The sequence below is a fragment of the Argentina silus genome, assembly GCF_951799395.1.
Source record: "Argentina silus genome assembly, chromosome: 1".
Classification (NCBI taxonomy): Eukaryota; Metazoa; Chordata; class Actinopteri; order Argentiniformes; family Argentinidae; genus Argentina; species Argentina silus.
In genome coordinates, this window is record NC_139655.1 from 31483375 (window position 1) to 31496723 (window position 13349).

Genomic DNA, 13349 nt, shown 5'->3' on the forward strand with positions numbered 1-13349 from the left:
CCTTTATCAATTAAGCAGGTAAAAGGTCTGAGTTGATTCCAAGTGTGGGTTTGCATTTGGAAGCTGTTGCTGTGAACGGACAACATGCGGTCAAAGGAGCTCTCAATGCATTTATGGCAATGCAAGTGAAACATGCCATCCTTAGGCTTCAAAAACAAAAAAATCCATCAGAGACATAGCGGCAACATTAGGAGTGGCCAAATCAACAGTTTGGTACATTCTGGTGAGCTCGGCAACACAAAAAGGCCTGTACATCCACACAAGACAACAGTGGTGGATGATCGCAGGATCCTTCACATGGTAACGAAAAACCCCTTCGCAACATCCAGCCAAGTGAAGAACACTCTCCAGGAAGTAAGCATATCATTATCCAAGTCTACCATATAGAGAAGACTGATGTGACAGAAGACAGAAACAGCCGGATGAATTCTGAAGTGTTTAGGGATATACTGTCTGCTAAGATTCAGCCAAATTCAGCAAAGTTGATTGGACGGCACTTCACAGTACAGCTGGACAATGACCCAAAACATACTGCGAAAGCAACCCAGGAGTTTTTTAAGGCAAAGAAGTGGAATATTCTGCAATGGCTGAGTCAATCACCTGATCTCAACCTGATCAAGCATGCATTTCACTTGCTGAAGACAAAACTAAAGGCAGAAAGACCCATGAACAAACAACAACTGAAGACAGCTGCAGTAAAGGCCTGGCAAAGCATCACAAAGGAGGAAACCCAGCATTTGGTGATGTCCATGGGTTCCAGACTTCCGGCAGTCATTGCCTGCAAAGGATTCTCGACAAAGTATTAAAAATGAACATTTTATTTATGATTATGTTAATTTGTCCAATTACATTTGAGCCCCTGAAAATAGGGGAATGTGTATAAAAATGGTTGCAATTCCTAAACGTTTCGTACAATATTTCTGTTCAACCCCTTGAATTAAAGCTGAAAGTCTGCACTTCAATTGCATCTCAATTGTTTCATTTCAAATCCATTGTGGTGGCGTACAGAGCCAAAATTATGAAAATTGTGTCACTGTCCAAATATTTCCAGACCTAACTGTATATAACCATCTGTTTATAGGACTATATATAACCATCTGTTTCAAATCTTCATCAGTTACAGGACTATATCTGTCCGACAGATAAGCCATACTCATTATGTTTGCATTGTCTTTTGTAGACTGTGGTGTTAATGTATCCTTTTGTTGTTTGCATCACATTTTCTCTATGGGGAGAGTCAAAATAGACTCCAAAAATAAAGTTATATTAAAGTTATGTTGGGTTATTATGCTGGATATCCACCAATCCCTCTGGATAACCACAACCACAATTATCAAACTATTCACAAATAGCCATTCATGGTCTAACAGCAGGGTAAATATTGGTTGTTCTGCTTGGCTCAAGGGTCGAAGTCTGTTCTAGGACCTAGCTCTGTGTGTGGCAATAAAGTTTTCTCTCTGTGAAGTTGCCTTATTCCCTGTGACTGAGTAAGGGTCAGAGGTCACACATGAATTGAAGGATGGGTCTCCCTGAGAAACCTGAACAAGAAAAATGAACACAACAGAGGACAATTTTGATTTTGATCAGCATTAGTTCTTAGAAAATAACTGACAAAGAAATATGGACACATTTTAGTCAGATTGTGTTTCTGTGGAGATTTGTAGACTATAGTATTTGTAGTCTACTGTAATGTTCAAGGTACATTTGATGGTATGCTATGACATTTATTAACTAGACTATTAGTTCATAAGTAAACAATTGCTTGATGAAATTCCCCTAGGCTACAACTATTCATTGATCAGTATCAGGATGAGGAGTGGCTTCACACAATGGTCAGTCAACACAAGGTCAGACGTTGTAATCAGATGATCAACTCAAGGCGTAAATCAGACAGTATTAGCAGATGCTAGAGTCACGGCGATAGTCAGGCGTTGATATACCAATAATTGACAACAAACGGCTGTGATGCCGTCGCCATAACGCCGTGAGCAAAGTTATTACGTAAGTAAACGACGCCTACACCCCGCCTGCATGACATGTTATCTAAACTTCCATATCAAATACATAGAGAAACAGACAGTTAGGTACATGCGTTTGGTCGCTTGGTGATCCATATCAGTCACTAGCTCCTCCTTATTATGGCACGATCCACCGGCCATACACATAGGCCAGTAGTGAAAGCTTTACCGGTTCTCTGTTCTCTACGTTGCTACCACAGCACAGGCTGACAGTTAGCAGACTGGACTCCAATGTACCCGAACTGTTCACATAGCATGGTCTGAATAACATGCCAAAATCTCATCAGATGAACTTAAAACAAAGTTTAGTAGCGGCTATATACAAGACAAACCTGTACATGATTTTATTGTGAGGCACTTTAAGGTACTTTTTTTTCTTTCTTTTTTTTCTTTTTAAATAAGCGCATAAACAACACAGAAAGTAAAACATGTACGATGTAACAATATGTGGAAAAAGATTCCACAGAAACCGTATCAACCTTTGTTAACTTAAAAGTAGAAGTATTACAGTGCAAAATTAGCATGCTAAATACTACAAAATGTACAGCATCTTATCAACACTTTTCCTATGGATACTAAGACATTTCATTTTGCTTACATGATAAAATTAGCTATCAGTGAGTTCTGCATGCATGGTCACCAACATGTCAAGTTTAACAATGGCCATTTTAACATGCAAATACCACTAGAGTTATATGACCCATCTGTTCTGGTCAAGGAATAAAAGCAGCATTACTTTTTCAAAACATGATTTCAAGCTACACATCATTTGTTAAAAAAGTCCACTATCAACAACAACATAAACAATACAGTTTATATTGCTTTGGTTATGAATGAGGTACAACACTTGTACTACTCTCAATCAAGGAGTATATTTCATTTTTTGAAATTACTCAGAAAGTCACTGATAGCTGCTTTGATTGATTAATTTATTGATTATGTTCATGTTATGTCCAAGATTGGGTTTTGGTTGGGCACTCCCAACTGCAGGATGATTGTTTCTCCTGTAAACAGGGCCAGTTCACATGAATGCACAGGGACTGAGTTAGCATATAGCATATTACCCTCTTGGGGTCAGCCAGCCAGCCATTGTTGACTTGACTGACGGTGTTGGCTTCTTTGGTTGGAGCCAGACAATACAAGTTAATTGGGTGAGAGGATTACCCGCTTGGGTGTAGCCTGTGCACAGGTAGGAGCAGAGGGACTATCAAACACTGTGGCTAACACTCAGGCTTCCAAAAGATGATCTGCTTGTCTTCTCCACCTGTGATCACAGTGCTACATTGCTCATTCATCCACATGGCTGTGACAGCACCTGATCAGGGAAAATAAAAAAACAATAAAGGGACAGAAAACAACACACTGACCATAGTCCAAATGAGTCTTGTTATATGTTGTTGATGTAACTAACTAAGGTTGACTACTACACTTGTTAATGTTAATTAATGTATCCTTATTGTCAAGAGTTACTGAAAGGGGTAAGCAATTAGTGAATACAGTAAGTGAACACAGCCCTGGATAATTATTTTCAGTACACGACACTGTATATTTTGAACAATTGGCTGTATTCTCCTAGGTCTTATCATTCAAACAAGGTATGATGCATTTACTCTGATTTGAACACGCAGCACTAGTTTCAGATGTTTTAATCTAATTTGACATACAGTGCGTCAGTAATGGTATTGAGTGTACCTGAATGTCCAGGGATCCTTGTAGTCAGTTTGCTGCTAAGAAGATCCCAGACCAGTAGGTCTCCGGACTGCCCTCCCGAAAGGACAGTATTTCCATCCCAGCAAAAACACCTGTTCACACAGACAGGCATGGTCAGGCAGGCTAGATGGGCAGTATTGGCCAGAGAGAAAGTAGCATATATACACTCACCGGCCACTTTATTAGGTACATCTTGCTAGTACCGGGTTGGACCCCCTTTTGCCTTCAGAACTGCCTTAATTCTTTGTGGCATAGATTCAACAAGGTGCTGGAAACATTCCTGAGATTTTGGTCCATATTGACATGATAGCATCACGCAGTTGCTGCAGATTTGTCGGCTGCACATTCATGATGCGAATCTCCCGTTCCACCACATCCCAAAGGTGCTCTATTGGATTGAGATCTGGTGACTGTGTAGGCCATTGGAGTACAGTGAACTCATTGTCATGTTCAAGAAACCAGTTTGAGATGATGTGAGCTTTGTGACATGGTGCGTTATCCTGCTGGAAGTAGCCATCAGAAGATGGGTACACTGTGGTCATAAAGGGATAGACATGGTCAGCAACAATATTCAGGTAGGCTGTGGCGTTTAAACGATGCTCAATTGGTACTAAGGGGCCCAAAGTGTGCTAAGAAAATATCCCCCACACCATTACACCACCACCACCACCACCAGCCTGAACCATTGATACAAGGCAGGATGGATCCATGCTTTCATGTTGTTTACGTCAAATTCTGACCCTACCATCTGAATGTCGCAGCAGAAATCGAGACTCATCAGACCAGGCAACGTTTTTCCAATCTTCTATTGTCCAATTTTGGTGAGCCCGTGCGAATTGTAGCCTCAGTTTCCTGTTCTTAGCTGACAGGAGTGGCACCCAGTGTGGTCTTCTGCTGCTGTAGCCCATCTGCTTCAAGGTTTGACGTGTTCGTGCGTTCAGAGATGGTCTTCTGCATACCTTGGTTGTAACGAGTGGTTATTTGAGTTACTGTTGCCTTTCTATCATCTCGAACCAGTCTGGCCATTCTCCTCTGGCCTCTGGCATCAACAAGGCATTTTCGCCCAGAGAACTGCCGCTCACTGGATATTTTCTCTTTTTCGGACCATTCTCTGTAAACCCTAGAGATGGTTGTGCGTGAAAATCCCAGTAGATCAGCAGTTTCTGAAATACTCTGGCACCAACAACCATGCCATGTTCAAAGTCACTTAAATCACCTTTCTTCCCCATTCTGATGCTCAGTTTGAACTTCAGCAGGTAGTATTGACCATGTCTACATGCCTAAATGCATTAAGTTGCTGCCATGTGATTGGCTGATTAGATATTTGCATTAACGAGCAGTTGAACAGGTGTACCTAATAAAGTGGCCGGTGAGTGTATATACCCTGTACCATTTTGCCCCATAGTTCCTTCTTTACAAATTTGGAAGAATTGGATAGGTGTGAAAAGGCTTCAGTTTTGGCCATATCGAAAACGAGTCCACTAGTCTGGTGGAACCAGCCAGATTGCATGTTAGTTCACATTCTGTTTCATTTGCGTGTCCGCCTGGACATTAGCAAATAAACAAGCCCATGATAGACATAAAATCCCACTGGTCCAATCATTGTCCTCTAGAAAACAAACAGGGTGGTTTGGTTTTCTTATTGTTTGAAAGTTGATCCAATCTCTACAAATTAGTTTTGTGCCACGCCCCTCGGCTCAAACGGTTTCAATGAGGGGTAAGATCAGACTGGAATGTGAAGTGAAATTGAATCCTGAACAATACTGCAATACTAGAAAAAAGCCTACTAAATAAGTATTAATATGAGCATTCGGATGCAGCCTTGGTCTTGGGAAAGTTTCATGGTCTTACCGTTGCTCCTCCTCGGCTTGCACAGAGGAGATCAGCATGCCTGTCTGAACGTCCATCACCTTCAGGCAGGAGTCCTCTCCCACACTCAGAATGTGTCTACTGTCTAAGATAAGAAATGAGCCAAGTTATTGGGGGCTTCGGTCAAAGTCAAACAAAAATAAATTCATAATAATTTTATTGTCCGCAATAGCAGTGTTGGGGTATTTTGTTCCCTCACCAAGATACTTGAGTCATATTCATTAGAGTCAACACAGCCATAGTGACCCATATATTAAACACATACTGTAGATCTAAAATCACCTTGCAGCCGCTTTTTTTCTACTCATAAGATGTCAATCATGAAATTCACTCCTTGTGAATCAAATTTACAAACTTTGTTTTGCAACCCTATTTATTACACACCTACCAGAACTAAATGCTATGTCGTGGATTGTTCCAGAGTGGCAGTGGACTTGGTTGAGTAATACTGAGTTACTGGTATCCCATATGCTTACAGTTCCATCCTTGGATCCTGATACCAGCAAAGTACCAGCTGAGTTCAGGTTTATAGAGTTCACCTGTAAACATGACACATTTTACCAAAGAGTGGACCAACACAAAAATATAAAACATTTAGCAAAAGCATTCAATGACATTTTCACCCTGTTTACACTACTGAGCCAAACTGAGCTACAACGTGCTGGCCTGGTTACACATTCACCAATATTCAAGCCAACACAGAACTGTTCAGCCTTGTAGTTTATTAATTGTAGTTATATGCAAATAGCACTTGTTCTCTATGATATACATAGTTCTCAAGAACAGACATTCGTTAAAGCTACGATCCGGAATTGGTAAAACGGCATGGTGTTTTGCTTTAGCCAGTATTACAGACAGTTTAGCTACTCTCAGAAGTCTTACGGCACAAATGTAGTGAGGTTGGTGGTTTCAGCAGCACAATGCCCTGTCTGTACCACTTTGTTTACAAACATAATCTTGGCCTGATCTGAGCAGAAAGAGAGATGCATACCACACAGGCAAGGTAATGCTGGAATTGTGACGACATGGCAGATGTGCGCTGGACTAAAATTAAGGATGTCCTCAAGTAATGATTACATTACTTGACCTCCCCTAGTAAAACTAATACAATTGTTAGTAGAATAGGGCTAAAGAAACATGATTTCTGGGTGGTGAGTGGGGGTCGACATCATTGCTGCTGCACAAAAAGACAAGTTAAAATAATAATTTAGGTGATGGGCACTCACCCCTGCCTCGTGTTCCAACTCGGCCAACAACTCAAACTGCAACCTCTTATTATTTGCGATATCAGCAGACACACATTGCCAAACCTTCAATACAGACATAAGCATACGCTTTTATACATGCACTGTTATACTGTCAAACACAGATAAACAATCTAAATATATGTTAAAGGGATGGTTCAGCCTATTTTCATGTTAAAATATCATCTTACCCTGTGTTGTCCCCATAGGCCAGTAGTGAAATCCTCTCCTGAATAACAGCATTTTCCACTTTCCTACCCGCAGCACAGGCTAACAGTTAGTAGCACCCTCTCCAATAGACAGGATTCCAACGGACCCTAAATTGGCATTGTTAACATTACGTGCCAAAATCTCCTCAGAATAACTTCAAACAAAGTTTAATTGTGAGTTACGCTTTAATGGATTTTTTGATGTGCATTCTTTGAAAATCAAAGAATGACTCACACAGCTTCTTTGGCTGTGTTCCAAACTAGTGTGTTCTTGCACTCTAGCTAAAGTGTATACTGTACTTGGTATACACTCTAGTTAATATATATAATATATGCCATTTAGCTGACACTTTTATCCAAAGCAACTTACATTGCAGTATATATGGTACCAGCAGGAATCAAACCCACAACCTAAGTGTTGTTAGCGACATGCTCTACCAACTGAGCCACAGAATGCATTTTGGAACACAGCCATGGATTTCACACCTGTGGTGTGGCAGACCTGTTAGCCTGTGCTGCAGGTAGGAAAGTAGGAAACACTGTACAGGAGAGGATTCCACTATGGGTCTATGCAGACAACTCAGGGATTTTTTAACATGAAAATAGGCTGAACCATCCCTTTTACACAACATTTTTATTGAATGGCCTTGAACAATCTGCAGGGATGATGGAGGGTTTGTGTTTAAAGTAATAGCGCCCCACCAATGTTTAGATTGTATTAGCATTGATTTCTCCTGGCTCTGTTGTCAAATCGTAGCTTGCTACAGAAAGTAGGCTATCAAAGCAAATATTTCCTGTTCACCTGACACGTCTGGATCTTATTTCAATCGTCTAGATAGCCGATTTTGTGATGGAAGCTAGCTACTACCAATGGCTAGTACTAGAACATTTGTAAACAACAGCTCCTTGGAATTGCAATTTTGATTCGTGGCCACAGGGGAGCAAGATTTCATGTGAAGCTCCTTTAACACAACTCTACAAACAACAATACCAAATTCAGAAACAAGCCCTAGTCGGTGGAAATGCAGTGAGCTATAACCCCCGTACCTTCACTGTGGAGTCCCAGGACGCTGTATAAAGCTGGTTGTCCCTCCAGCACATTTTACTGATGGCATCATCATGTCCCATCAGAGTGTCCTGCCGCCTGCCATAAGGAATTGAGTAAAAATACCTAGGAAAAAAACATATTTGTATGAATGAGAGAAATTCTGTATTATTTCAAGAGAGGCTAAATCAGTTAACCCGAGAGGGAATACATCCTTTCTTTTCCTTTGATAACTTCTGTGACAGTATGGAAGCACCATGTAGTTAATGTTCTTCTTTTCAATTTTGACCAGGGATAAAGCCAATGTTAGTGATTTCCCGCAGCCTGCCATGCTTAAATGTTGACTCAGGAGTTCTCCCCATATGCATTGATCTGACAAAAAGGGACATTCAATGGTGTCAATAGGTAGTGACATGCATATCTACAGATAAAGCCATGTGGGAAAAAAACAGCCAACTTCATAGGCTGATCCCTCTTCAACTCATAGCTTGTCCCACCCAGTTCACTTCTTTACAAAGGCCTGTGCAGTCAATATTAAGGTTGCAATGCATATGAATACTAGGGTGAATTTCCCCCAAAGCTTTGTAGTGAACCTGATACTTGATTCGTCTTGTTATTCAATGAAAATCCCAGATTACTTTTAGAGCAGCAAAAATGCTTTGCTAGGTGACTTTAACCCTCTTTGCACATTGACGACAGACCACACCCATAGAATTGACAAGTTTAAGCAGTGCCGGCTCAGACTATAGTGGGGGCCCCTAAGCAAGATTTCTTCTCTGTTGTTCTGGAACACTTTTATAGTCAACACAGTAGTCAGGTTACCATCATGCCATTTTATGCAACAAAAGTCCTGTCGAATAGAATTCAGTCATTACAGGTGTGATGGAAACACCAAATGTTGGTTAACTTTAGCAAAGATTGACTAATTTTATTATGCAACAAATGGAAATGCTTTTTGTGCGTAAAACCACATAAAACCACACGCAAGTACTCTTACCTGGGCTCATAATCGATTAATCCATGTTGAAATAGTTACTACTAACTTCAGCTAACATTAGCCACCACTTACAAAAAACAATGGGAGTGATTGAAACGTCAATATTTGTGGCCAAATCACCTGAAAGAACTCGGGCTTGACTTGATTGGAAGTTACTTTGTTACTTTTTTCTTTGTTCCCCAATTACTCCCATTGTTTTTTTGTTTGTTATAAATAATCCATGTTCGAAATTGAGATTCAAATCAATTCAAATTCAAAAAGCTTCGCTCATCTCTACTTGCATGGTAATAGGAAATGTGAAAAATGTTATTCTAATTTATGTGATGATTAATGATATGGTGGTAAACATTGTGATCAATAAAATAGTGAGGGTCAACTTAATGGGCAGTTTAATGCAAAATGTTGCTTTGAGTGGGATGGTTGAAAATGTGATGAACAAGAAAATGGTCCATATCATAACGAATTATCAAATATGATGGATGAAATAACATCAAATATATTTACGATGGTGAATGGAATAAAGGTAAATGTGATTTAAAAAAACATGCTCACACATTATTGTCCCAAGAAGAGCAGACTACGGTTTTATCCTCTGGTAGCATCAAGCACGATGATAATGCCTGAAATAAAACAGCACTTAAATTCAAGATTTTATATCATGCTCAAAGACCAATTGGAATATTTATAAACATTAAAGATATGCTGATAACAAATTAGATAAATAGACGACTTGAAGACAAGTTTTATTGCCAACTGCTTACCTCAAATTGTGTCAGATGTGTGATTACAATTCTTTAATGATATCAATACATTTCTTGTGTCCCCACACAATGGTTAGTTTTAAGCTTACAAACTTTGGCAAAATAAGCTTATGTCCATGAGCATTTGGACATGTGCCTCTTTGTGACCAATCAGATAATAACTGGTCATCATACAGAAGGTCACAGTTAAAAAGGTTCATGCTTGTGCGACGATATCGCCAGTGTACCATGGCAGTGAACTGGCCTTCTCCAAACATTTTATGTATTTCAATGCGGCAATACAACCACCCGAGTAATTCTAATGGATGTAATTATCCTTGCATTAAGATGGACTCAATTCAATTTATTGAGTGATTTGCTGTTTGTCATTTTTGCATTTTAGCTAAGTTTATGAGTGTCATAGCAAAGGGTCTGAATACTTCTGAATACCTGTATTTCAATTTTAATAATGTACTGAAATTTAAAAAAATTACTTTGTCATTCTGGGGTATTGTGTGTGGATTGATGGCAAATTCTTTTAATTTAATCCATTTTAAATTGAGTCTATAACACAGCAAAATGTGGGAAAAAGTGAAGGGCTCTGAATACTTTCCGAAGGCACTGTATATTGTATACAGCAGCAAGTTAATATTCATTACATTGTTGGGATGTGGGAGCGCTATATCTACTGTAAAACATTTTAAATGTACAGAAAGCGATAGTTGATCAAATTACTAAGCAATGGTGATGTTGGTTCTATAGCAACCATATTGATAAATGGACCGTCATTTTAGAAAGTGAACTTAAACTGTGTGTTTAATCAGACAGTCTGCGATATAGATCTTTTGTTATATCATATTACATTTTTGTAAATATCAAAAATCATCTGCGAAGCACCCGTCATTCCATTTGCCACAGCAAGCCTAGAGTGTTAGCATAGCTTTGGCTAGCAGTTTTACATGGATTCTTAAACCACCCAAAAGCGATGTCACTAATTTCTGAAGCTATGTATACCTTTTTCGTAAGCGTGAAATTATTTTCACATATCTAACATTTTTTAATAAACTGATATTTCAACTAGCTAAATTTGCAAATATAATGATGTCACACTATTCTGATGTCCATGTAAAACTTCTAGCCGAAACTATGGTACTGTAACACTTTAGGCTGCTGTAGCTAATGGAATGACAGGCACTTTGCAGATGGTGGCACTATTGGTCAACAGGCAACATCTAAAGTATGTGATTGTTTTTCTATTGCAGAATTATTAGTTTTAGGTGAACTATGCGTAGAATTAGTTTTTTTTACTTTGTTGTCCCTAATTCTGACAAGATAAAACATTATTTCTGTGCAAATTTCATGCATTTCTACTTGGACCCCTAATAATAAGTAATATGTAAGACAACTAGAGGGGAACTTGCTGAAGCAAGCTTATTTAATAATACTTAATACCATGTTGGAGAAGGACATGCTTCTCTGCAATCCATTTGACTCTTTGGAAAACATCTTTAACGTGGAGTCTGTGGATGAGAACAATCCTTGGTTAAAAGCACTGTGAGTGATTTCTGCATGCGGGGCCACAAACAAAACATCAACAATGGAACAAATGCATTGTTAACATGCACTTGATTTCTATGAAATATCTGAGGGTATTTACAAAAACTCTATTTACAAAGAAGCTATATGTGGCAACTGGTGGTGAGTCAGTGGTCTTGTGGTTAGTGTCTCAGCCCTTAAACCTGAAGGTTGTGGGTTCAAGTCCTTCCAAAGACTGAAAAAACGACCTGGTAATAAATAGCACAAGTGTCAATCAATCTCAAAAGAGACCATGTGTAATTAATATGCAATTATTAGGTAATAACCCGGTATGTTTTATGTAAATACCTGCTTACTGAGCGGTAAAAGGAACATGTCATGAGAGCAGCATTACTTTATTTGAACATGACTTGAAACTATACATTATGTGTATCCTATGACAACAAAAATATAAACATCATCATAAACAAAAGGAATATTTAATTATTTGAAATCTCTGAAAATACTGCTGGCTTTAAGGATACTGAACATCTTACAAGATAATTGTTATGATAAACGTATATAGTGCCGAGAAAAAGTATGTGAACACCTACACAGTTTCCACATTTACTTGGATCCTGATCTACACAATCTACTAAATGTCCTGTGTGAGTAAGTATGTGAAGCCTTGGCAATGGCAAACCAAAGTTACTACAAAACACTCAAATTACCCTAAATTACACAATAGTTGAATGGACTCATCAATAATAAACATTCAACTCCTTCCTGTCTATCATTAAAAAGTGGATGGTGTGTACTAGATCAGGCCATTCCTCCAAAGTGAACAGCCGGAGAATAATGAAGCATTGTAAGTGTGCCGCAGTGATCCCAATAGTGACTTTGAAAGCCACAGACAAATATTAAGATGGGAGAAAACAATTACTGAAAAAGAAAGACTTCCCATTCCCGCAATGGGTTTGCTACACATCATGAGTGATAGTGTTGCCAAAAAAAACATTTAAATGTTTAAATGTAAAATGTTTAGTCTAAAAGAAAAGCTTTAAATCAGAGGCAAATCTAACAAAGTGCACCACCCAGTCATCATCATCCCTAGCATGATGATGACAGTATCATGGTATGGGGATTGTTATCAGCAGGGACTTATCATCAGGAGTTCAGGATCAAGCCTAAGGGGTGAACCTGCTAACCACTGAGAGAGAAACATTACCATTAGAATAGAATACACCCTTCAATTAGAAAGATATACAAAAGCATAAGTCCAAAACTATACTTGAATGGCTTAACACAAAAGAGAGTGAATGACAGTGTCCCAATGACAGTTAGAACATAAACCAAGTTTAAACATGAGGGGAGACTAGTAGAATACAGTCCATCAACAATCCCCAACCAACTTGATTAATCTTCACTAAGAAGAATGGGTGAATATTGCCTAGTCTGGTGTGCAATGTTGTTAGAGACTGAAAAGTCTCAAAGCTGTAATTGCTCACAAAGGAGCTTTCAACAAGTCATAACTTAGGGGTTCACATATGTATTTCACACAACACATCTTAACTTAAAAAAATATATATCACTGTCACTTAGAATGTTGTCTGAATTGATTGGCGAAAAAATCCAAATTAAATGCTTTTTAATCCAATACAAAAAAACTGAAAACTGTGCAGGGGTTCACATACATTCTCTTGGCAATGTAGATAGTCACTTGGTGACGTGTAACTACTCCCACACTAATTGTCAAATGTTTTTGGCAATAGGCCTAATTGAATTAGCTGTGTTTAAAATACTGGCCAGCTTGAATGTATAAGTTAAAGGTATTTCACACCTTGTGATGTTGTGAAAACAGCTGACCGGTTCCGAGTCACTGCAATGCCCGTCACAGCCCTGCATTGAAGAGTACAATCAGAAATGACTTGTGTTGAAAAAAAAAAAATTTGTCAGTGAATCATTTATATGTCCCAAAATATCATTACTTTGTCCATACAAA

At 38.9% G+C, this 13349-nt stretch overlaps 1 protein-coding gene across 4 annotated transcripts in view; it reads right to left on the reverse strand.

Annotated features, from left to right (window-relative positions):
* Positions 1 to 856: 856 nt before the first annotated feature.
* Positions 857 to 13349, reverse strand: part of nsmaf (neutral sphingomyelinase (N-SMase) activation associated factor) — a 38819-nt gene continuing 26326 nt past the window's right edge. The window contains exons 23-33 of one of the 4 annotated variants that reach the window (XR_014554551.1): positions 13188 to 13246; positions 11285 to 11352; positions 9645 to 9712; positions 8098 to 8221; positions 6824 to 6907; positions 5986 to 6136; positions 5580 to 5682; positions 4474 to 4679; positions 3900 to 4260; positions 3711 to 3820; positions 3320 to 3333 (exon numbers count right to left, since the gene is read on the reverse strand). Coding sequence is in view for 3 of the 4 variants with exons in the window: in XM_083682620.1 (XP_083538746.1) it covers positions 4457 to 4679; positions 5580 to 5682; positions 5986 to 6136; positions 6824 to 6907; positions 8098 to 8221; positions 9645 to 9712; positions 11285 to 11352; positions 13188 to 13246 (880 nt within the window). In the remaining variant the exon portion in view is untranslated. Of the gene's footprint in view, positions 3334 to 3710; positions 3821 to 3899; positions 4688 to 5579; positions 5683 to 5985; positions 6137 to 6823; positions 6908 to 8097; positions 8222 to 9644; positions 9713 to 11284; positions 11353 to 13187; positions 13247 to 13349 lie in introns of those variants that run through there. The other 3 variants (XM_083682621.1, XM_083682620.1, XM_083682622.1) reach the window with 3 other exon arrangements.